The sequence below is a fragment of the Geotrypetes seraphini genome, chromosome 5, assembly GCF_902459505.1.
Source record: "Geotrypetes seraphini chromosome 5, aGeoSer1.1, whole genome shotgun sequence".
NCBI classification, from domain to species: Eukaryota; Metazoa; Chordata; class Amphibia; order Gymnophiona; family Dermophiidae; genus Geotrypetes; species Geotrypetes seraphini.
The window spans coordinates 64,180,946-64,205,898 of NC_047088.1; the positions used below are offsets into that span (position 1 = coordinate 64,180,946).

General features: G+C 45.1%; 1 protein-coding gene across 1 annotated transcript in view; it reads right to left on the reverse strand.

Annotated features, from left to right (window-relative positions):
* The window catches only part of LOC117361243 (CD48 antigen-like), a 47,117-nt gene extending 25,654 nt beyond the window's left edge, over positions 1-21,463 (reverse strand). The window contains exons 1-3 of the mRNA XM_033946313.1: positions 21,325-21,463; positions 15,991-16,317; positions 386-640 (exon numbers count right to left, since the gene is read on the reverse strand). Of these exons, the coding sequence (XP_033802204.1) occupies positions 386-640; positions 15,991-16,317; positions 21,325-21,463 (721 nt within the window). The remainder of the gene's footprint in view (positions 1-385; positions 641-15,990; positions 16,318-21,324) is intronic.
* Between the last annotated feature and the right edge of the window lie 3,490 nt (positions 21,464-24,953).

Sequence of the window (24,953 nt, forward strand, 5' to 3'; positions counted from 1 at the left end):
TCGAGGACCGGAGTTGCCCACCCCTGCACTAGGGTGTTCCAATTGTCATAACAGAAAAAGAAAAGCCTTATATATTGCAGCTTGAACCTCTTAGTGGTAGTACTGTGAAACTGCTGCTAGGGGTCAGTGGCACCACTTTGTACGTTAGATAGATTGTGAGCCCACCGGGACAGATAGGGAAAATGCTTGAGTACCTGATTGTAAAAACCGCTTAGATAACCTTGATAGGCGGTATATAAAATCCTAATAAACTTGAAACTTGAAACTTGTTTTCATATATTTCAAGTGTAACAAGCAAGTTTTGTGTTCCAAACCACCAGAGACTTAGAGATAATATTATCAAACATATATCACTTGTTAAAATATAGAAACATGCCTATTATACCTTTTAAAGAATGTTTATATGTAGCTGTTTTTTTGCCAGAAGCATTTTGCACAGTGCAACTGAACTGACCAGCATCTGAAGCATTAGCATTTCTAATCAGAAGTGTCTTGTTATTATCCTGTAGAACATAATTAGAGGGGAGACTTTTCTCATCTTTCTTCCATGCAAAATTTATGTCATCTCCTGAGGCATCACATTGCAATATGATATTAGATTCATTCCGGCTGAAGGTGATTTGGGGAGTTGATACTGGGTCTGAAATTATATAAAACATTTAGAGGTTTTTCTTAAACAAAAAAGAGAAAAATCCTTATATATATATATAATTTTAGCATGCAAGTGGTTTTTATTTTCACAAAATATACAATACATTAGAACCTTCTGGTCCTGTACCGGGCTATCTGAGCAAACAGCACGCCAGCCATACAGGCTGGCACCCATTGTCAGGTTCACTCATTCAGAGATCTGGAGGGGAAGACCCCGAGAAAGAGATGGTGGACTCGACCACCGGGTCAGATTGTTCAGAGCCTCCGCTATCCAAGGGAGCTGAGCATGCAATGGATCCTTCAGTGGACTCCAACTAGAGAGTTGCGCGGGGACAGAAATCCTACCCGTCCCCGCCAAAGTCCCACCCGTCCCCGTGAGGAATCCCTCCGTCCCCACCCGTCCCCGCGAGGAATCCCCTCCGTCCCCACCCGTCCCCGCGAGGAATCCACTCCATCCCCGCCCGTCCATATAAACTTCAGAAATAGTTATTTCATTTAATTATGCTACTGAATTAAAGGCTCTGGTAGAAACCCATTTACAAATAAGCAAAAAGACTTTATTAATTTGAAAATATTAATTGGGAAGAATACATACTTTGCAAATGGGTTTCTACCAGAGCCTCTAATGTTTATAAATTTTTATCAACACAACTAATATACTACTTTATCCTGAAGCAAAATAAAAAAAAAGAAATATAATTCTTTTCCTACCTTTGTTGCCTGGTTTCTGCTTTCCTCATGTTCTCATTCAATTCCTTCCATCCACTGTCTCTCTTCCTTCTGCATCTTCCATTTGCTCTGTTACTGTGCCTCTCCCTTTCTTCCCCCTTCCAAATTGGTCTGGCACCCATCTTCTTCTCTCCGCTCCCCCCATAGTCTGGCATCTGTCTTCTTCCCTGCCAGCGTCTTCTCCCTACTCTCTCTTCCCCATTTCCTTTCAGCGTCCTTCTCCCCCCATCTTCCCCATGTCCTGTCAGCGTCCTTCTCCCCCCTCTGTCTTCCACATGTGCTTTCAGTGTCCTTCTCCCCCCTCTGCTTCCCCATGTCCTTTCAGCATCCTTCTCCCTCTCTGTCTTCCCCATGGCCTTTCAGCGTCCTTCTCCACCCCCCCGTCTTCCCCATGTCCTTTCAGCGTCCTTCTCCACCCCTTTGTCTTCCCCGTGTGCTTTCAGCATCCTTCTCCCCCTCTGTCTTCCACAAGTGCTTTCAGAGTCCTTCCCCCCCTGCCCTTCCCATGGCCTTTCAGCGTCCTTCTCCACCCCTTTGTCTTCCCCATGTCCTTTCAGCGTCCTTCTCCACCCCTTTGTCTTCCCCATGTGCTTTCAGCATCCTTCTCCCCCCTCTGTCTTCCACAAGTGCTTTCAGAGTCCTTCCCCCCCCCACCCTTCCCATGGCCTTTCAGCGTCCTTCTCCATCCCTTTGTATTCCTCATGTGCTTTCAGCGTCCTTCTCCCTCCTCTGTCTTCAAGTGCTTTCAGAGTCCTTCCCCCCCTCCTCCCGTCATCCCCATGGCCTTTCAGCGTCCTTCTCCCCACTATTTCTCTACCGCCCCGGGTGCAGCACAGCCGGCCAGGTCCCCTTACTTTTGTGGCACTTCCCCGACCGACTGACAACAGCCCCGGTCCGACAAACCTCCCTGCCCTTAACTGCGAATCTAAATTACCTTATTACAGCTGCTGTAAGAAGATAATTTAGATTCGCGGCTACAGGGCAGGGAGGATTGTCGGACCGGGGCTGTTGTCGGTCGGTCGGGGAAGTGCCACAAAAGTAAGGGGACCTGGCCGGCTGTGCTGCAACCGGGGCGGGGTGTGGCGGGGCAGACCGCCCCCTCCCTTGGTAGCCACTCGAACCGCGAGGCTACTCTCCTCCTTACCTGCACTGCCTGTAGCACAGAGCCAAACGGAAGTCTTCCCGACGTCAGCGCTGACGTCGGGAAGACTTCCGTTCGGCTCTGTGCTGCAAGCAGAGAAGGTAGGGAGAAGAGCCGCGCGACTGAGTACATCCAGCCCCGCAGGAACCCCGCGACCCTCGGAGGCGTCCCCACGGGATCCCTGCGACCCTAGGGGGCGTCCCCACAGGATCCCCGTGACCCTAGGGGCGTCCCCACGGGATCCCCGTGACCCAAAGGGGGAACCCGCGGGATGCCCGCGGGTCCCGCGGGATTCCCGTCGTCCCCGTTCCCGTGCAGCTCTCTAACTCCAACAAGAAATAAGAACATCCTATAACAGGCACAGACAGGGCAGGATTAATTCTTTGAGGGCCCCTAGGCACACAAGTACACTGGGCCCCCTAGCCCTGTCCCCACCCCACCCACAAACTAAACCCCTTTTTTTTACAAAAGCACGGAAGAGGTATATAGCGCTGGCTGGTGGGCTGAATGTTCTGCGCTGTTCTGACGATCATAAGAATTCTATGACCATCGGAGCAGTGCAGAACATTCAGCATGCTGGCTTGTGCTACAAACCGAAGGAATGGTACAGTTTAGGGGGTGCATATCCCTTAATACTGAACAAAATATAAAGATAGCAGATGTAAATTTGAAAAAAAGAGAAATAACAAATCACTTTACAAATTAACAAATAAAAATAAAACCAAAAATGGAAAACAAGTGATACCATTTTATTGAACTAATACATTTTTTTAATTAGCTTTCAGAGGTCAAAACCTCTTTCCTTAAGTCAGTAAAGTATACTGCTGTTAAAGTATACTGTCCTGACCTGAGGAAGAATTTGGTCTCTGAAAGTTAATCAAAAATGTATAAAAATTAGTCCAATAAAAGGATCACTATTTATATTTCTAAACATTTATCAACACAGCTACAATACTACTTTATCCTAAAGCAAAAAAAAAAAAAAATAGAATTTTTTTTTCTAACTTTGTCATGTGGTTTCTGCTTTCCTCATCTTGTCATTCTCTTCCTTCCAACCCGGCCCATGTGCCTAAGGCCCCACCCACAGGAGGGGCCAAAGTCCCCCGGGCCTATTCTGATTGGCCCAGGCGCCTCAGGCCCAACCTATGGGCGAGGTTTCTTGGCACCCGTCTGTCTGGCCAATGTACAGGTACGGGGTGGGGGTGGGGGGTCGTGGAGTCGGCCGAGGGGGTCACGGGTCGATGGGGGGGAGGGGTCCGATCAGGGGTTCTGGGGGGAGCGGTCGTTGGGGGAGGTGGGTTGTGCCGAGGGCAGGAGGGCCTGGGATCCCTCCTGCCCTTACTGTAGTGGGGAGTGGGGGTAGGGGGTCGCTGAGGCCAGGGGGGTTTGGGCTCCTTCCTGGCCCAATCCAGTAGGGGGGGGTCGTCGGGGCCAGGAGAGCTTGGGCTCTCTCCTGGCCATTAAATCGGAGGGGGGGTCGTCGGGGTCAGGAGAGCTTGGGTTCTCTCCTGGCCCGTTAAATCGGAGGGGGTCAGCGGGGCCAGGAAGGCTTGGGCTCCCTCCTGGCCTGCTCGTACTCTGCGGGGGGGGGGGGGGTTTAAGATCGCCAGGGCAAGAGGACTTGAGCTCCCTCTTGCCACGATGTTGTCAGGGGGGGGGGGGTCGCGGTTGGATGGGGCAAGAGGGCTTGAGCTCCTTCTTGCCTCGATGTTGTCGGGGGGGGGGGGGGGGTCGCGGTACGACTTGGCAGGAGGGCTTGGGCACCCTCCTGCCTGGATCGTTGTGGGGGGGTTTCTGTAACCGGTGTTGTTTTTGACAGACACCGGTTACAGAATCCAGCTTTTAGGCGAAGGACTGGCTCAAGGGTTTGCATTTTTTGGTTCATTATGGGCAAAATGTGTAGACATCGTGGGGGTGTACTTTTAGACGTAGTGGTGATCTGGGCGTTTAGTAGAGGCAGGCCATAATCAAAACAAGGATGTTTGTTTTGGTTATGGACACTTTCCCTGCTTCTGCTTTGAACGTTTAAGGACAGGCCAAAAGGGGACTTAGACGTTTTTTTTTATTATGTCCCTCCACATGATTAAGGGGAAATTCATCAAGCAGTATTAGGGCTTACTGCGCCTTTAGCGCACATTAAGGGGATTAAAGTGTGGCATAATGGTCAGAACTACAGCTTAGGTACCCTGAGATTGTGGGTTAAAACACCATGCCACTTCGGCCACCCATAGAATACACTGCACATGGCATAGCGGAGGAATGCAGTTGGCTCCAATCCCGGGCACACCTCCATTGCAGCCATGCAGATGATGAACCTGGAGTGAGCCAGCTCCCAAGAGAATGGTCCCTGAGCCCCTATCTGAAGGTGCAGGCTGTCCAGAAGGTGTACTGCCAGGCAGCCAACCCACTAGAAATAAACTTTATTTACAAAGTCTGTGATCTCCCACATCCAGAGCTGTCCCCACAGGGAACCTATGCAGCACAAAGATGCAAAATGAGCAAAAATACCGAGAAGAAGAAAGCTAGTCTTTTCTGTTTGTGTTTAAGTTCCTACTGTCTCCCTTGTAGGAAAGCAACTGAAGTCCTGAGAGCAGTTGTCCAGGAATACAGTGGGATTGTACAAGAAATAACCATAACACATTCAGATTTTCATTATAAAGTGTATGGCTAAATTGGAACACATTGTGCACCTTATACGTAACAGAAATTTCCTTGCAAATCAATAATTCTTCATACCATAATCACCTTCCATTCCTCCTACCCCTTCCCAAAGGTACCCTTTGTAAAGGTAACAAAAATAACACTGGGATAAAACAGAGTCTCCAGATGCAACTTAAGTCTCTTATATTTCATTATGGTTTTCATTAGTACTGAAGGAGAATCGGGCGTAAGACCGACATGAAAATGTAGGCGGAAGAAGACGCAAGTATAAGACCTGCATATATTGTAGGTGAAGACCCCTGAGAACCCCAAATAGATATATTTCTAAGAGAGACATTGTGCATATGAATTCAAACTTCTAAACAGTCATTTTCCTCTCTGCCAGTAAGAGAGAGATTCACCTTTGCTCCAGAAACCAGAAGTCAGATCTCCTGACTGTGGCATCACTGTTTTGGGACTTTTCAGAACAGTACCGGCTTAGAAAGACTAATCAAGCCCCAAGATCACTTACCCGATGCTCCTCATCCACATTGGGATGAATGACACCGCCAGGAACACCCCGGAGAAGATACTTGAAGACTTTAGAGCACTGGGTGAGAAACTGAAGCAGATGGAGGCACAGGTGGTCTTCTCCTCCATCCTTCCAGTAAGAGGCAAGGGGAGAGCTAGGGAAGAACGTATCCTGAGGACAAACGAGTGGTTACGTGGATGGTGCAGAGAGATGAACTTCGAATTCCTGGACCATGGAGAAGCACTTCAAGGTCTGCAGGGATCAGATGGACTACACCTGATCAGAAGAGGGAAGAATGTCTTTGGACAACGTCTGGCCCGTCTGCTTCGAAGGGCTTTAAATTAGGTGAGCTGGGGGAGGGGACCCAATCTCATCCTGGTAGGGTAAATAATCACTCTATCTTTGAGTCTAAGGTAAGTATTTGCATCAAAAACAGTAATGAGGGGGACAAACTAACTTGCGTCAAACACAATAATGAAGGGGACAAACTAACTCAAAATGGGAATATCTCCATGCAGACCGGACACACATAGTGAATGGACAGCTATGTACGTTAAAGCACGTAGTTTGGGCAATAAAATTCTGGAATTGGAAACAGAAATGAGAAATGCCGACCTAGATGTGGTGGCGATAACAGAAACCTGGTTCTCGGAGTCCCATAGATGGGATATGGCTATACTAGGATATAACTTGCTCCGCTGAGACAGAGAAGGCAAAACCGTAGGAGGGGTAGCACTATACGTCAGAGAGGACATCAAAGTTACCAGAATAATAGACGTCAAGTATAGGGGGAATCCCTCTGGGTGAACCTTGCCAGGGGCAATGACAAATGCCTGTATCTTGGTGTTGTGTACAGACCTTCAAAACAACAAGACAACATAGACAAAGAATTAATAGAAGACATCAAGATCATCACTCTGCGTGGAGACACTGTGCTGTTAGGGGACTTCAATATGCCTGATGTAGACTGGAACAAACTTACTGCTACGACCAGCGGCAGCAGAAGGTTACTAGCCTCCATACAGGGAGCATGCCTCAAACAGATGGTATTGGAGCCCACCAGGGATCAGGCGATTCTGGACCTGTTACTCACCAATAGAGACAGTGTCACAGAGGTTTCGGTAGGAGATGCTTTAGACTCCAGTGATCACAACATGGTGTGGTTTCACCTCAGGAAGGAAGTCACAAGGACAAATACATCGACAAAGGTCCTTAAATTTAAGGGAGCTAATTTCCAGAGCATGGGAGACTTTGTCTAAGAGGTGCTGCAAAACCAGGACACGACGGATGATGTGGAGGTACTGTGGTCTGCTCTGAAATCTACCCTGCAGGAAGTAACCAACCTCTACATACAAACCGTGAGTAAAAGACGGAGAAATAATAGACCCCAGTGGTTCTCCAGAGATCTCAGAACTAGTAAAGCAAAAGAAAAGAGCATTTGCATCCTACAAACAATCACAACAACCGGAAATTAAAGAAGCCCATCTGGTGAAATCTAGAACTGTTAAAACAGCAGTCAGAGATGCCAAACTCCAGATGGAAGAAAACATAGCTAGGCATGTAAAAAGAAGGGATAAATCATTTTTCAGGTATGTGAGTGACAGAAAAAAGAACACAGATGGGATTGTGCGCCTCAGGAAACCTGATGGCAACTATGTAGACTCTGACTCAGATAAAGCCGAACTACTCAATGGCTACTTCTGCTCGGTCTTTACCTGTGAGGCACCGGGATCCGGACCGAAGATGCAGACAAGGGAGTGCTCGGAGGACCCGTTCCAAGACTTTAAATTTACCGTGAGCAGCGTCAACCATGACTATTGAGGCTGAAAGTGAACAAAGCCATGGGACCGGATAATCTACACCCCAGTGTACTTCGGGAATTGAGAGATGTCCTGGCAGAGCCATTAGCTGCGCTTTTCAATCTTTCCCTAAACAAGGGAAAAGTCCCCTTGGACTGGAAAATTGCTAACATTATTCCGCTCCACAAAAAGTGATGCAGGTCAGAGGCTGAAAATTACAGACCTGTGAGTCTCATATCAATAGTGTGTAAACTTATGGAGACGTTGATTAAAAACAGATTGGATATGATTCTGGATGACGAGAGGCTGGGATCCCCACCAGCATGGATTTACGAAGGGAGGGTCTTGTCAATCCAATCTGATAAGCTTCTTTGACTGGGTAACGAAACAACTAGATTGGGGAGAGTCCCTGGATATAGTGTATTTAGACTTCAGTAAAGCCTTTGATAGTGTCCCACACCATAGGTTATTGAACAAAATGAATACAATGGGACTAGGAGAAACATTGACTGCATGGGTTAAAGACTGGCTCAGTAGTAGACTTCAGAGGGTGATGGTAAATGGTACTCCCTCAGAAATGTTGGAAGTGACCAGTGGAGTGCTGTAGGGCTCGGTCTTGGGTCCGATACTATTTAATATCTTTGTACGAGACCTGCCCCAAGGACTTCGTGGTAAAATTACATTATTTGCTGATGACGCTAAACTATGCAACGTAGTGGACAGCGCAACCGTGCCCGACACTATGAGGCAGGACCTACTTTTACTGGAAAAATGATCAAATACTTGGCAACTGAGTTTTAACGCCAAAAAGTGTAAGGTTATGTACCTTGGTAGCGGTAACCCCTGCAAATCATACACCCCGAATGGTGAAACCTTAACAAGAACTGTTGCAGAACGGGACCTGGGTGTAATCATTAGTGAAGATATGAAGACTATAAATCAACTGGAGAAAGCAAGGCTAGACAAATGCTGGGTTGCATCCGAAGAAGTTTTGTCAGCCGAAAGTCTGAAGTTATAATGCCTTTGTACAGGTCCATGGTGAGACCTCATCTGGAGTACTGTGTTCAGTATTGGAGGCCACATTATCAAAAGGATGTGAAGAGAATGGAATCGGTTCAGCGAATGGTCACTAAGATGGTCTCAGGACTCAAGGATCTCCCATATGAAGAACGTCTAAGCAGGCTGTAGTTATATTTTCTCGAGGAACGCAGAGAGAGGGGAGACATGATAGAGACGTTCAAATATTTTACAGGCCGAGCTGAGGTGGAGGAAGATATCTTTTTCCTTACAGGTCCCATGGCAACAAGAGGGAATCCGCTCAAACTCAAGGGTGGGAGACTTCATGGCGACATCAGGAAGTACTTCTTCACCGAAAGGGTGGTTGATCATTGAAATGGTCTTCCACGCCAGATAGTCGAAGCCAGCAATGCGCTCGACTTCAAGAGACGATGGGATAAACATGTGGGTTCGCTCCAGGAAAATGCCTAGGAGAGGGTTCTTTTTAGGGGGAGGGTTCTTTGAGTGGGAAGACTTGATGGGTAGTTGGCCCTTTTCTGCTGTCATACTCTATGTATTCTATGATAAGAAGTTCTCCTAAGAAGTGCTAGCGAAGGACAGTGTAACTCAGGAAAGTGTGGGCTTGCTCTCTGGAGTTATTAGCCTTAGTATTGGGAAAGCATTTGTCGGGGAAATATAGAAAGGTCAGTTTTGGCACCAGGTGATGTCATGATTCAGTATGGCTCCATGATAAGTGTATAGGCCATTCAGCCAATAAAAATGACATGTGACAAACCAATGAGAAGTGAGTAACCAGGAGGTATCCTAGGCTACTGAAATAATGTATATAAGTGACTTGCTGGTGGCATAAGGGGAGAAGGAAGAGAGAGGAGTCAAACCCAAAAGAACATCAGATTGCTATTTCGTATGTATGCTATCCTTTGTAGCCAATATTACATTAGAGATTTCTATTCCGCCATTACCTTGCGGTTCAAGGCGGATTACAAAAGAGTTATAGAAGGTGGGTTACAAAAGAAGATCTCTGGTCATTTCCAGAGCGAGTAAAGAGTAGATCAGGTTGATTTGGGGGGTCAGGAAGAAGATGGGAGGAAGGAAGGTACTCATAGTGTTAAAACTTTTTTAGGGATTTCTTGAAGAGTATAGTCTTTATTTCTTTTCTAAACGTCTTGTAGTCTGGGGTTGTTATCAGTAGATTGGAGATTTGATTGTCTAGTTTTGCTGCTTGAGTGGCTAGGAGGCCGTCATATAGTTATTTCCATTTAACTTCTTTGATTTTGGGGGGGGGGGGGGGGGGTGAATCGGGTGTGTTTTTCTATGCCTGTTTGAGGTAGTTTGGATGAGGCGGTTTTTCAGGTAGGTTGGGCTGTCTCCGTTTATAGAGTTGAATAGTATACAGTAGAATTTAAATAGTATTCTTTCTGGAATTGGAAGCCAGTGTGAGTTGAGGTATGCTTTTGTAATGTGGTCATGTTTCCTCAATGAGTAGACGAGTCTCAGGGCTGTGTTTTGAATTGTTTGTAATTGTTTTGTCATTGTTGCAGGGCAGGGGAGATAGAGGATGTTGCAATAGTCTAGTACAGGGGTGCCCACACTTTTTGGGCTTGCGAGCTACTTTTAAAATGACCAAGTCAAAATGATCTACCAACAATAAAATTTAAAAAAACACAACGCACACTGTACGCATAGAAAATGTTAATTATCATTCCTATTCCAGGGTTTTTCAAAGAGGTCAAAGCAGATGACTCTATGCACTATCACCTCAGTAACAACCATACAAAAATAGACAAATATACCCACCTCCCTTTTTACTAAACCACGATAGCAGTTTTTAGAGCGCAGGGAGCTGCGCTGAATGCCCAGCCCTGCTCTCGACGCTCATAGGCTCCCTGCGCTAAAAACTCTATTGCGGTTTAGTAAAAGGGGACCTTAGTGTAAAATATAGACAGCAGATATAAATTGAGACACATTTCGATCACTAAATTTAAAATAAAATCATTTTTCCTACCTTGTCTGGTGATTTCATGAGTCTCTGGTTGCACTTTCTTCTTCTGACTGTGCATCCAGTCTTTCTTCCCTTCTTTCAGCCTGTATGCTTCCTCTCCTCCACACCTCATTCCCTCCCCCAACTTTTCCTTCCTCTCTCCCTGCCCTTTCTTTCTCTCTGCCTCCCTTTCCTTTTTTTCTGTTTCTCTTCTTTCCTTCTGTCTCCCTGCCTGCCCTTTTTCTTTCTTTCTTTCTCCCTGCCCTCCCCCAAGACACTGCCACTGCCATCGGGGACCCAAACTGCCATCGGGGACCAGGACCCAAACCGCCACCAATAACAGGCCCGAAAGCCGACGCCAATAACACGCCCAAAAGCCGACGCCGCCCCAACCTCTCCCTGCTTCGGCCGACCAGCATCGCGAGGAACTGTTGGGGGAAATGCTGCCGGGTCCTGCCTTCGTGGAAACAGAAAGTAGGCAGGACCCGGCAGCAAGAAGAGGAAATGCTTCACTAACCTGTCTCCCGCCTTAGCCCGTAGCGAACGCTTGCTTCAGGGCTCTCAACATGTGCATGCAGGCTTCCCTTCTCCCCCCCCTCCCCGGGCATAACTTCCGGTTTCGGAGGGAAGAGAAGAGAAGCCTGCACGCACACGTTAGAGCCCGGAGCATAAGTTCGCTAGGGGCTGAAATCTCCAAGCCGGTTTTTTTGGGTTTTTTTTAATGTTCAGCAGCGGCAGATGACAGCTGGGCGGACCGCCCAGCTAAAAGGCCCTAGGGAGAACACTGGAGAGGAAGGCTGATCGGCCCGTAGATCAGGACGGCAACACGAGTGCGATCGACTCGAGTTGCCTTCCTGAGCTACTGGTCGATCGCGATCGACGCGTTGGGCACCCCTGGTCTAGTAGACCTAGGATTAGGGATTGTACTATGATCTGGAATTGTGTTCTTTCGATGAATTTTCGGACTTGTCTTAGGTTTCTCATAACTGCGAATGATTTCTGAATTGTTTTATTTGTGGTTGCATGGTGCAGCATCTGTCTATCATCATTCCTAGTAGTTTTAGGGTGGTTTGAATGGGGTAGTTGACTGAGTTTATTTCTATATTGGTTATGGTTGGAACTTTGTTATTTTCGAGGAGGATGAATTTTGTTTTGTCTAGGTTCAGTTTCAGTTGGTGATCTTTCATCCCTACTGTTTCTAGTGTTTAGTGTAGTGTTTCTGTCATAGAGGGCTTAGGTTGATTAAAAGGTATGAGAATGGTAATGTCGTCTGAATAGCTATAGGAAGTTAGGCCTAGTTTTTCCAGGTATGCACTGAGTGAGGCAGTATAGAGATTGAAGAGGGTGGAGGATAGTGGGGATCCTCGGGGTACGCCGCAGGGGTTGGACCAAGGGTCTGATTTTTCTTTATCTGATTTTACTCTGTATGTTCTGGATTTTAGGAAACCTTCAAATCATGACTGTACTTTATCTGAGATACCTATTGTGTCCAGAATTTGCAGTAGGATGCTATGGTCTATCAGGTCGAATGCTGCGGTCAGGTCCAGTATGATCAGCATTTTTTTCCCTGTGCTGAGGTGTTGTGTAGCTGTGTCCATAAGGGAGCCTAGTAATGTCTCTGTGCTGAAGTTGGTTCTGAAGCCAGATTGTGTAGGGTGGAGAATGTTGTGAGCTGTGAGTTGTCTTTTGCTTATTACTAATAAACATATCTTATTGTAACTGTCACGAGGTCTTTATTATGGGCTGATGATAAGATTTCGCAACTACAGAATGACAAGGGGAAAAATATCTGTCCCCATCACTGCCCCACCGTCTCTTTCAGTGCCCAGTCCCCGCCGTCCCCTTCAGCACCCCGTCTCTGCAGCATCCACCCTTTCCTCTCGCCACCTCACCGCCCTTCAGCAGCTCGAATCTCCCTCCCTCCCCCTTACCTTCACGGCATAAAGAAACTTAAGGGAGGGAAGGTGCATGGTCACTGATCGCATGCGCGGCCCCTTCCCTCCTTCTCTCCGGCCAAATCTATCTCCCTCCCTCCCTCCCCTTCGCGGTGCTTTAGAAAAGAAACCGATGCCGGCGAAGCCTGCCTGTGCCGCCCTGCAGTCGCGTGTGTGTGGGAAGAAGCTTCTCCTCTGACAATTGTCATTTTATAAACACAAATAAAACAGAGCAAGGTTCAACAAAACCCATCTCCCCTCCCTTTCACAAATATCCCCTTCACTTTTGTGAAAACTGAACAAACCAAATTACTACAGAATGCTACATAGAAAAATCAAGCTAACAGAATACTTTAGTTGCACATGGCAGGAATAATGTTAGGGGAGTGCAACTAGGGCAACTCCCCCCTGGTCAGAGAGAGAGCCCTAAGCCAACTGGAAGCTAAAGAAGCACAGCCTGGACTTTTCAGTCCCCAGTTATGTCTAATACCAGTTCTAGCAGGATACATATTTCAAATCTGAAATATTCTAATCACAAAATATAAAATACATTTATTTTTTTTTCTTTTTGTTGTCTGGTAATTTTATTCTTCAAATCACATTGGTCTTAGGCTTGGTTGTAGGTTCCTTCTGTCTTCTTCGTGGCATGACTGGCTCCTGAAGATAAAATAGGCGCAAGAGGAGCTGGGGAGAAGATGCCGAGTTTGACATGAGTGCAATTTTTTTTTTACCACAGGAGTCAGACTTTTCACCACTCCCACGGGGCAGTAAAGGTCTTGTTCCCATTCCCGCAGAGCGGTGAAAGATCTTGTCCCCATTCCTGCGATAAACTAGTTGCAAATGTCTCCATTCCAGCGGATTTACTGCGGTGACCCACTGTTTACCGCGGTAAACGGTCCCCATGTCATTCTCTATTCGCAGCATCTTATAAGTACCTAAGCTTGTATTGACATTTGAACTGAGAGTGCTCCAAGATTAAAGAGCTCATTACACCTAGTAACTTGGAACCATCCTGACACTTCCAAGCTTATTACATGAAGAGTTAAAATTCAGATTTCAAAATAAATGTCAAGATCAAAGAGACAGAATTAATGTAGAAAAGCACAATATTTAGTGGTGGATATGTTTACTAGTAATAAAGGTATTACTACAAGTATAAATTTTTGTACAGTCTAAAGGCAGAATTTTACGTTATAAAAACAAATCCATAAAAAACAATCAAGTATCTATAGTTATACTTAGGGTATTGGTAGGGAGAAACAAACCAAATATTATGCTCAGAAAGTAGGAAAATCCAATATAAATAGTAAAAAGCTATTTAAATTAGTTAATAATTTCTTTAATACAGAATCTAAAACAAGATCAAGGCTAGAAAGTCCACCATCAGTGGAGGCTTTAGCTCAATACTTTGAAGCTAAGATCCATAATTTAAGAACTCACATAGATTCAACTCTTTATGCAAATTTTGAATTCTTTTCATCCCAATCAAATGAGGGAATCAGGGCAGATATGTCCTGGTCCCAATTCAACTTTCCTGATTGGGCAATGTTTTGTAACTTATTTTCTAAGTATGCAAAAAAGAATTGCCAACTTGATGCTTGTCCTCCAATTGTAATGAGAAATGCTTGGCTCACTTTTAAATCAAAACTTTTTGATTGGATTGTATCATTATTAATGGCTGGGTCATTTCCAAGCAAGATTGGCCAGATTTTAATTACCCCTATTATAAAGGATACGAAAGAAACTATAACTAATACATCCAATTTCAGACCAGTTGCTTCTATTCCCTTATTTACAAAAGTGATTGAAGGTTTAGTAAATGTGCAATTAGTAAATTATTTAGATAAATTTGAAATTTTACACAATTTTCAATCTGGCTTCCGCTCAGAATATAGTTATAGCTTCAATAGTTGATCATATCCATAGCCTATTCAAATCGGGTTCAAGCACAATTATTCTACAACTGGATTTGAGTAGTGCTTTTGATTTAGTTGATTTGATATATTACTAGCATGCTTGGAATTTCAGGTAGGGTATGGTATTGGTTTTAAGGGTTTCTGAAAAATAGGTCTTAACCAGGTAGTCAGTGCTGGTCAATACTCTACCAGATGGGTACATGAAAGTGGAGTCCCTCAGGGTTCACCACTTTTTCCAACTTTATTTAATGTTTACTTAGCACCTTTATGTTTATTACATAGTTTACAGGTAAAATTTTATGTTACGCAGATGACATTTTAATATTCATCCCTTTAATTGAACTCACTTCAGAAGTGTTAAATTATATAGTTTTTATTCATACACAAGTGGAAATTTGGACATCTACATTTAGATTGAAATTAAATCTGGGCAAATCAAAATTCTTTCTAGCTAGTCCTAATGAAAAAATTACTGAAACAACTTTACTTTTAAATGGTCAATCTTATTCGATATCTCCTACACTGAAAATGTTAGGGGTTATTTTAGATCGGTCCTTATCTTTTAAGGCCCATGCAGAGTCTCTGGTTAAGAGATGCTTTATTGTCCTCTGGAAACTGCATACTATTAGGAAATATTTTGATTTTATATAATTTAAAATCCTGGTTCAATCTTCAATCCTCTCAATATTGGATTACTGTAATGTTATTTATCTGGGATTGTATAAAATAACTACTAGCCAACTAAAAATCATACAAAATACAGCTATTCATTTGATTTTTATCTGAAAAAACACGATCATATCAGTGTATATTATCAAGAGCTTCACTGGCTACCATTTGAGGTTAGAGTGTTATTTAAATTTGGATGCATTTGTTTTAAAGTTTTATTTGGCTTAGCGCCGGCTTACCTTGTTTCTCATTTTTTTATTTCTAAGAAAAATATTCATAGATCTGGTTGGTTTTCTTTTCCTTCAGCAAATGCATGTCATTACAAAAAAATTTTGAATAGGACCTTAGAATTCCAAGCAGGATTAATGAATTCATGTTTGAATCTTCTTGTTTCTCCATTTCTTACTTACTATCAATTTCGAAAAGATCTTAAAACCCACTTATTTAAGCAATATAATATACATTATTGATTTTCATATTATCATGTAGTTATAATGTACTTTTAATCTACACTTATTTTAGTTTATATTTTTTTTATTCATTAGTTTTAATGCTTATATTAGTTACTTAGAATTTTATTATGTATGATGTGATTATTATTATTATTGAGATTATTATATTGCATGCTGATTACCTATTGTGTAAACCAAAATGAACTGCTGGTTAGGCAGTATATAAAAATAAATTATTATTATTAGTCTAAGAACACTAACCCACTCTTTTACTAAGATGCACTAACAGATTAGCGTGCGCTAATCGAATTAGTGCGCGCAAAAAGCTAACACATGCATGTTAGTCTATGGATGTGCTAATCGGTTAGTGCACCTTAGTAAAAGAAGGGGTAAAGATAGGAAGAAGTAGTACATGTAGATGGATTCATTTCATCAAATAACATTTAAGAAATGAGAAGGAAAAATTGATAATGGTTATTTGTGAATATCAGATTATATCATGCCCATATCACAAGAGCTACACACATACCTTGTATATGAAGATGAATAAGTTCCTTTTTGATGTCATTTAGATTAGTTCTCCATTGACATATGTAATCCCCTTCATCTTCTCTACTCAGATTTTTTAAGGAAATACTTCCACTTGATTTGTTGAAGTCAATGCGATTTTTGTAATTATCAGTAAAGGTAGCATTTTCATTTCCAGAATAGTAACTTAAAATAGCCACATCCGTGTTTTTATTGTCACTCCTTCTGTAAAAATTGCATTCCAATAATCCTTTTTCATAAACGGAAAGATTATGAAAGGCATGTATCGGAACAGACTGACCTGTGGCAGCAGTGCGATTCCGCTCATCTTTAAAATAAATAAATTATAACATATGTTAGATAATTGAATTTTCAAAGCATACAAAATTTGTTTTAGTTCAGAAAAAAGATCATATTAGTTTAGCAAAATTAAATATCATTTCTATCAAAGCATATCAGAATGTTTCCTTGACTTGAGCCCCATGTTATAATAAGAGAAAAGACAAAGCCTAGAATACTTTTGAACAATTAACTATTTAAAAGAGCCCGAGAGTTAGTCTCGATAGGCGACAATAACAGTGGGCTGGATGGCCCAAGTTGGTCGCCCGTGATGAAACTGCTTGAAAGGCTGGGAGGGAGGTAGTAGGGGAAAAAGTGGGGGAGAAGAGGTAGGTGGGGAGGAAAGTGATTTTCCGCCAGATGGACGGAGGTGTGGTTGTGAGAAGGGAAGCAGGACATGATGGGTGGGGATATATATATATAGTATTCATGCCTCCGAGGAACAGTGTGCTTCCCGGTCCCTAGGAGGCAACTTTTGGGGTAAGTCCTTACCTTACCTGTCTGTTGGGGCTTCCGATTTTGCCGGTCCGCTTGGGTTGGTGGGAGGCATGGGGGGTGCCTGTCTAGGCATCTTAAGGCTGCTCCGTTCTTGGGTTCCCTGACTGTGAGGGGTGGTAACGGGTGCTCTTATGTGCTGGATCTGGGTGTTTGCTTCTTGGCTCACTTGTGCTGCGGGGCCCGGGCTTGTGCAGGACACACACGGGCCCTTGGAGGTTGTGTAGGTGGAGTGGCGCGATGGGCCTTTGGCGCAGGGGTTGATCCCCGGTGGTTGCAGGGTCCGGCCACTTTCTCTGGCTTGGCTGCTATGGCGGGCGGTTTAGGGGCGGGGCTACGACATGCCGTTCTCCAGTCAGCTGCTACAGTGGTATGCTGCCGCACGGCTCCGGCATAGTGCGTCCACATATGGGGGAGAGGTGTGGAGATGGTGGTATCAGTACTCCTGGGTTCTCTGGCTCTTCCGGGTCCTTGCACATGTGCGTAGGTTGCTAGGGCCATTTTTGGGGCGGGGCTATGGCACATGGTTCCCCGGTCGGCCGGCACTGTGGTGCTGTTGACAATCGCCTTCGGTAGTATGCCTGTGTACGGGGGAGAGGTGCAGAGGGTGGATTCAGTACACCCGACGGGTGGTCCAGGGTTCCGCGGTCTCCTCCGCTTGGTTCCTCCTTTAGGTGCCATGTGAGTGGTTGGTTTTCCCCTGGGGCCGGTGCAGTAAGGCTAGTGGTTATTGTCCTGGGAAGCGATGGTGGCTCAGTGGTCAGGCTATTCTTCCTTATGAGGGTCCTGGCATTGGCCCTGCAAGCTGCACCGATGTCTCAGTCATATCCTCAGGTATTATGATCCCTGGCCTTTTGTTTCAATGGTGCAGCCTCTCCCTGGGGTTTGCTTTGTTGCTGGGTTGGGATGTGCTGGAACTTGTGGCCACAGCCCTTCAGAGGGTACCACGAGGTTGCCATTGCGGCCTGGGGGGTAAAGGTCTGACGGCTTGGCTAGGTGTTGTGACAAACCTGTGGCCAGCTTTGTCCCTGTAAGGGATAAAAGCAAAACACGGTCCCTGGTCAGAAGGGCTGACCAGGTTAAAAGTAAAAGTTTGGTTTTGGCTGACTACACCTCAGACAGTGAGGTAGAGCAGGAGAGGCAGGAACATAGGTACATCCAGCAGAGAGCGCCATCTCAGGACAGGTACCCTAGAAAGCTTGAGAGGACTCTTATTGAGAAGTGGAGTCCTAGGGCTGGAAGGTATGCTCATTACCAGTCTAGGAGAAACCTGAGTTATGTCCCTAGGGATTTCCTGCCTAACACAGCTGCTCTGAGGAGAGAGGGGTGGGGCTTTAACCAACATAAAAACATCCTTTAAGTGGGGGGGGGGGGGACATGACTGTGCATCAATAAACTTAGTTATCCTATTCAATCTACTATGAAGGTATTAGGTGTAACCAAGAAAGACCAGGTGGACTCCTTGGTTAGAAAGGGTTTTTTCACTCTCTGGAAGCTTCAGCCCATTAGAGCATATTTTGATGTTTCATCATTTAGAATTCTGGTACAATCCCTTATACTGAGTCAACTTGATTATTGTAATATCGCCTATTTGGCAATTTCCCAGAAGAATATGCGGCGATTACAACTGGTGCAAAATTTTTGGGTTGAAGAAGTTCGATCATGTAACACCTTCCTACCGACTTCTGCATTGGCTGCTGATGGAGGCACGTGTGAAGTTTAAGTTTGAATGTTTTTGCTGTAAGGTACTATTCGGTTTAGCCCCTAAATATATAACTGACCTTTTCTCTTTTTCAACCAACAGACATAAGAGAAGCTCACACTTGAATTTTGTTTCTCCACCGGTTAGAGGATGTAAATTTAAAAGACATCATCAACATCTTTTCTCACACCACCAAGCACTCCCCCCCCCCCCCGTACCTCTGATGAGCTCCTGCCCCTCCCCCTTTACCTTGCTTATGATGGCTGGCTGGAGGGATGCCTACTCTCTACGGCTGAAACTGAAAAAACCCGAAAAAATTGGGAGCTACAAAAATCGAAGAACTAGAAAAACTCCCAAACCCCAAGATCAAAACTGTAATCAGGGGTAGAGACCACTACACAAAGAGAGGAGAAGGAACTAACATGTTCCACTATCAATAACCTTAAGAAAATTAACTCAAAATTATAAAGAGAGCCCTCAGTCACACAGCCACCTCCCGCAGGAGGCAAAGGCTGTCACTGGCTTACACCAACAGGTGTCAACTGTGAAACATCCTAGGGCTCTCTAGTGAAATTTAGTGCAAAATAACACAAACAGTGCTTAAAGTGCTTTTGTATTTTAAATTGTTAATTCTCCCATTCAATGTGGGTAGTCTCTACCCCTGATACAGGGGGGTTAGAAAAAACAAGTGTCCAATTTCAACCAGCAAAAAAGAATGAAGGTACCATTTTCTTCTATTGCCTTCTAGCAGCAGCCTGAAGACTGATCGGCTCCTGCCTAGCGTCAGCTGTTCCTGAAGAAGGGGGAGTACTCCCCCGAAACGGAGTCCCGTAGGACTGTGGTGATACGCTGATTGCCTTTTTGAAGAAGCTAAGTACCTTCATTCTTTTTTGCTGGTTGAAATTGGACACTTGTTTTTTCTAACCCCCCTGTATCAGGGGTAGAGACTACCCACATTGAATGGGAGAATTAACAATTTAAAATACAAAAGCACTTTAAGCACTGTTTGTGTTATTTTGCACTAAATTTCACTAGAGAGCCCTAGGATGTTTCACAGTTGACACCTGTTGGTGTAAGCCAGTGACAGCCTTTGCCTCCTGCGGGAGGTGGCTGTGTGACTGAGGGCTCTCTTTATAATTTTGAGTTAATTTTCTTAAGGTTATTGATAGTGGAACATGTTAGTTCCTTCTCCTCTCTTTGTGTAGTGGTCTCTACCCCTGATTACAGTTTTGATCTTGGGGTTTGGGAGTTTTTCTAGTTCTTCTACTCTCTACGGCTAGCAGGCCCACCTCTTCAAAATGGCAGGCCTTGCCCTCTCCGGTGCATCCTAGGATGCACCAGGGAGGGGCCTAAGGCTCTGATTGGCCCAGGTTGTTTAAGACCCCTCATTTACTGCAGGTTTTCCATGCATAAAATGTACTTGCAGTTAGCTTCTTGCATGCTGTGGAATTATACTTGTAATAGAAGCCATTTGCTCAGACATCCCCACACAGCTCTACCATGAGCGTTTATTACATCAGTACGTGTAAATTATAACATATGGATCCGGAATGGCCAAGTTGGCGCCCCTCACACCCCACATCACAGGTAGTGAGGGATCTGCATACCAAGTTTTGTTCAAATCGGTCAAGCCGTTTTTGCGTGATCGCGGCACATACACACATACATACCTCCGATTTTATATATATAGATTTCAGAATCAGCAATCACTACAGAAAACTAAGCATCCCCTCTTTTGTGACAATAGAGGCACCTCTGGTCTAAAAAGCAAGCTGCAGAAAGGCAAGGGAGGCATCCTATCAGCCAATAAAATGGTCTTTAGTCCCTTGCCTAAAGACCATTGGGAGAAGCGTTTCTTCTTTGGCTCCTTTGCGAAAAAGCAAGCAAGAAGGTGAAACATTTCGTTTCTGGCTGAGTGGGAACCCTAAACGACTTCCAAAGCTGGGGAAGGGAAGGGCTAAATCGCAGACCTCACGGACTTGTCAATCCACGGACCTCAGATTTTTAAGTTATCCCTTCCCCCCTTATTCCTTCCCCTCGCTAAAACTCTGCCACTATAAAAGATTCATAGACAAAACCTTCGCCTACCAAGCAGCCAAGCTCAACACATGGCTGGCCCAAATGATCCTCGAAGCCCCCTCCTACTTCGACTTCAGAAAATCTCTCAAAACTTACCTTTTCAGCAAACAAGACCTCTAACGGCCCTACCCGCTCACATTTTCCTCTCCCCCCCCCCCCCGGCATTCACCCCCCCTTTTTTCAGCTCCTCTCTTCCACGTCTTCAACAACCTCCCCCATCCTCGGTCAATTTCAGTTTTTACTTGTTACTGAACTGTTTTATTTTATTTGTTTGTAAATCTGCTGGATAACGTAGATCCTTTTGAATTGATGTAAACCGCCTAGAACTCGCTGGGTATGGCGGTATATAAAAAATAAAATTATTATTATTATTATTATTATTATTCCCGATTTTTAAGGACGTGCAGTTTTAGATCCTAGGCGTGCTATTGGACTAAGCATGTTCGCTAGGTAACTTTTTTTTTTTTTTTTTTAACAGCTGGTTGTTAAGAAGCTTACAAACTAGAGAGCAGCAGCACACCGAGTGAACATAATCCTGGCTGAGGACAAGTGCGAGTGCCCCGTTCAATCATATTAGCAACATAAGAGCCCGTGCTCTGTCCTCCCCTCCCCCCCCCCCCCCCCCTTCAGTACCCGAAGACATGGTGCGCAGGTTCTCGAGCTGCGGAGCCCACCTCCGGCCACGAACCTGCTCCCAACTTTGCAAAGCTCCATCCCTACCTGCTCCGGAGATACGCAATAAAGCGCTGACCCAGCACAGGAGTCGCAGAGTCATGCTGCCCAGAACAGGAATAGGTTGTCTGAGGTGGTAGGAAGGAGTGAGAACGCGGTGCCTTACGGCAGTCCCGGCAGCCTCCATATAGCTGCGCACTGCAGACTAGCCACAGGTCGGGAAGCTCAGGCACATCACCTGAGTCCCCACCCATCCCCACTGCCAGCCGGAGGCACACGGGGTAGCTGTTGGATTTTAGTCTTCTTCCTGAAACGCACATAATACTTTCCCCAGTTCATTCTAATTGTCATAACTATTTTATTGAATAAAGTTTGTCATTAGGGCTAAGGACAAATTTACAGTAGCATATGAATCCTCAACCTACATCTTACTACAGTATAGCAAATCTGTATAATATCGTTAACAGAGAAGGAAGAGAAACAAACTTGTTATTAAAGAAAACTAGCAGCTACTTTCAGTACAGGCTGGGAAGGGGACAGAAATCAAGCCCGGCCCTACCCCTCCCCACTGGAATCAAACCTGTCTAGCCTGTCCCCACTGGAATCAAATCCTTCCCTGCCCTTCCCACAAGTAATTGAATCAGTCCCCGCACATCCCCATAAAGTTCAGAAATAATTCATTTAATTTTGCTACTTAATTAAAGGCTCTGGTAGAGACCCATTTACAAATAAGCAAAGACACTTTATTAATTTGGAAATATTAATTGGGAAGAACATGTGGCGGGACATAATTGAAAGGAACATCTAAGTCCGTTTTTGTCCAAGTCGCAAGTCGTCCAAAGTTAAAAATTGCTTAGGACACATTTTCGAAAAATGCGTCCAATTTTTTTTTCATTTTGAAAATCGTCTAACTATGCATCCTGCTGATCTGATCGTCCAAGCCACTAAATCGTCCATCTTTATACCGCATTTTCGTCCAACTTTTCGTCCAAGTCAAAAATGCCTAGAACAAGCCCTCTTGGACGTGGGAGGGGTCTGCAAAGTGATGGACTGAAAACCCATACATGGCACCTAAATAGTGGGGTACCTTATAGGGCACTGCTGTGAACTTCACAAAAAGGTTGCCAAGTCATCATGCTCCCTTATAGGTCCCTTATAGGTCATGCTCCTGTAAGAGACCTATAAGAGAACATGCTTCCTTATAGGCCCCTCATGCTCCCTTATAGGTCCTTTATAACTCCCATCATGCTCCCTTATAGCTCCCCCTACCACATCCAGAATCCCCTAGATCTACTTATCTACCACTCTAATAGCCCTTATGGCTGCAGGAACCACTTATATGCCAGTACAAAAGGATTTTGGGGGTGTATAGGGGAGTGCACATGTTTCAGTATCAATGCAGGGATTACAGGGGCTTATGGGCATGGGTCCTCCTCTCTATGAGTCCCTAACCCACCCCCAAGACAGCTTAAGATGCCTCTGTGCAGGTCGACTAGGCTTTCCTATGCCGGGCTGCCAGGTGATGATGGTCTGAAGGTGTGATTTTAAAGGTGTGATTACGATTTTTATGGGGTTGGGGGGGTTGGTGATCAATGGGGTAGTGTGTGGGGTCTGTATTATGTGTTTGCAGTGCTTATCTGGTGACTTTAGGTGGGTTTTTATGACTTAGACCATGTTTTAAATGGTCTAAGTCACAACATCCAAGTTCTGTCGATCCTATGCTGTATAACTTTCGGTTATACATGCTGTACGATTAAGTCTAAGCCGGCCCACATCCCGCCCTCAACACTCCTCCTGAAACGCCCCATTTAGCTATGGTCATACTGCAGCACTACGAAGGCCTAGGTCGTTTAGAAATATGTCCAAAACACGTTTTTATTATTTTATGGACGTATTTTGACAATGTTCATCCAAGTGCCGACTTAGGCCGGTTTTTGGACATTTTTCTCTTTCGATTATGAGCCCCATATTTTGTAAACAGGTCTCTGCCACAGCCTCTAATGTAAAATATAAATACACAGCTAATGAGGACCCCCAAGCTACGTCAGCTGAGGACTTCCTCTGCAGGTGGAGAGGGGGTTTCTTTTGCCAAGCTTGGCAGGCAGCAGTAGCATCCCTAAGTCATATATGCTGGCACCTCATTGGCTCAGGAATGCTGACAGCGACTGCTACACTTGGTTGAGGGGAGTTTTGGCCATCTTTGGAGGAGGTCCTTATCTGGTGGTCCGCAAAGGTCAGCAACTACTTCAGAATTGTAGAAATAAAACCAGAAATGCATTTCTTTTTCTTTTCAACACAATACAAAGACATCTGTTATATACATTTCCCAAAGCTACCATATTTCAGTCAATACATTCCTTTTTTACCTTTGTTGTCTGGAGACTTATTTTTCCATTAAGTTGGTTCCAGTTTCTCTTTTTTTTCTGCTTTCCCATCTTCTGCAAATTCTTCTGTTGCTGTCCATTGGTTCCTCCTAACATGGTCCAGCATTTCTCCCTCTCTCTTCCCTTCCTCCCAATGTACAGCATCCTTACTTCCTTCTGTCCTGGATTAATCTCCCTCTTTTCCCCCTCCCCGCTCCTGCACAGCATTTCTTCTTCTCTCCTCCACCCCCATGTGCAACATATCTTCCTCTCTTTCTCACTGTCCAACATCTCTCTCTCATTCCCTTCCTTGCTGCAAAGGGAGCTGAGAAAGAGAGAGTGTGCATCTCTCCCATCCCCTCTACTGCCATATCCAACATTTATCCCTCTCTCATCCTCCAGACCATGTTCAGCATCTTTCATCCCTGCCCACCAGCCCCATGCCCAACATTTCTCCTTCTATCACCCCTCTCCAGCACCATGCCATATCTCTCCACCATTATGTCCAACATTCCTTCCTCTTGCATCCCTTTCAATCTGTCTCACTGTGCCCTCTCCACAACATTTCTTCCTCTCATCTTTCTCTTCCATATGCATCTGTACCTCACTCCTCTCCCTCCCTATAACCAAAAATTATCCTTTCTTCCATTCCTCATGTACACCATCTCTTTCCCTCTCAGTGACACACTCATGCCCAACAATTCACCCTTTCTATTCCCTCCCAACCTCAGCATCTCTTTCCTTCCTTCCCTCCATCCTATGTCCCAAGTTCATGGCCCCTTCCTCTCTCCCTTCTCTGTCCCAAGTTCATGCCCCCTCCCTCCTTCTGTGTTCAAATGTGCTCCCTCCCTCCCTTCTCTGTGTCAGATTTGGGCCCCTCCCATGTTCCAATGTGCTGCCTCCTTTATCCCAATTCCCAAGTTAATGCCTCCTCCTTGGTCTGAGAGCATGCACCTGCTTGCTCCTTTTCTGCCCCCTCACGCAAGACTGTACCGGAGCCATTCAGGTCGGTTGCCTTCTTCCTTCCATTCCAGCTGCACTTCTGTGCAGGGCCGTGGGCCGTGTACATTGCATGTGGCTAACCCGAAGCCTTCCCTTCGATGTCACCTCTGATGACGGGGGAAGGCTTCTGGGTTAGCTACAGGTGTCATGCTGGGAGCGCTGCACGCTGCTTGTAGCCAGTGCAGATAGGAGGCAGGAAAAGGAGGCGCACTGAGCTAATTGAGCTCCTTGAGCTGTCTCTAACCTCCATGGGATCCCCACAACCATGAGGGTGGACTTCACGGGTTCCCTGTGAGCCAAGGTGGAATCCCT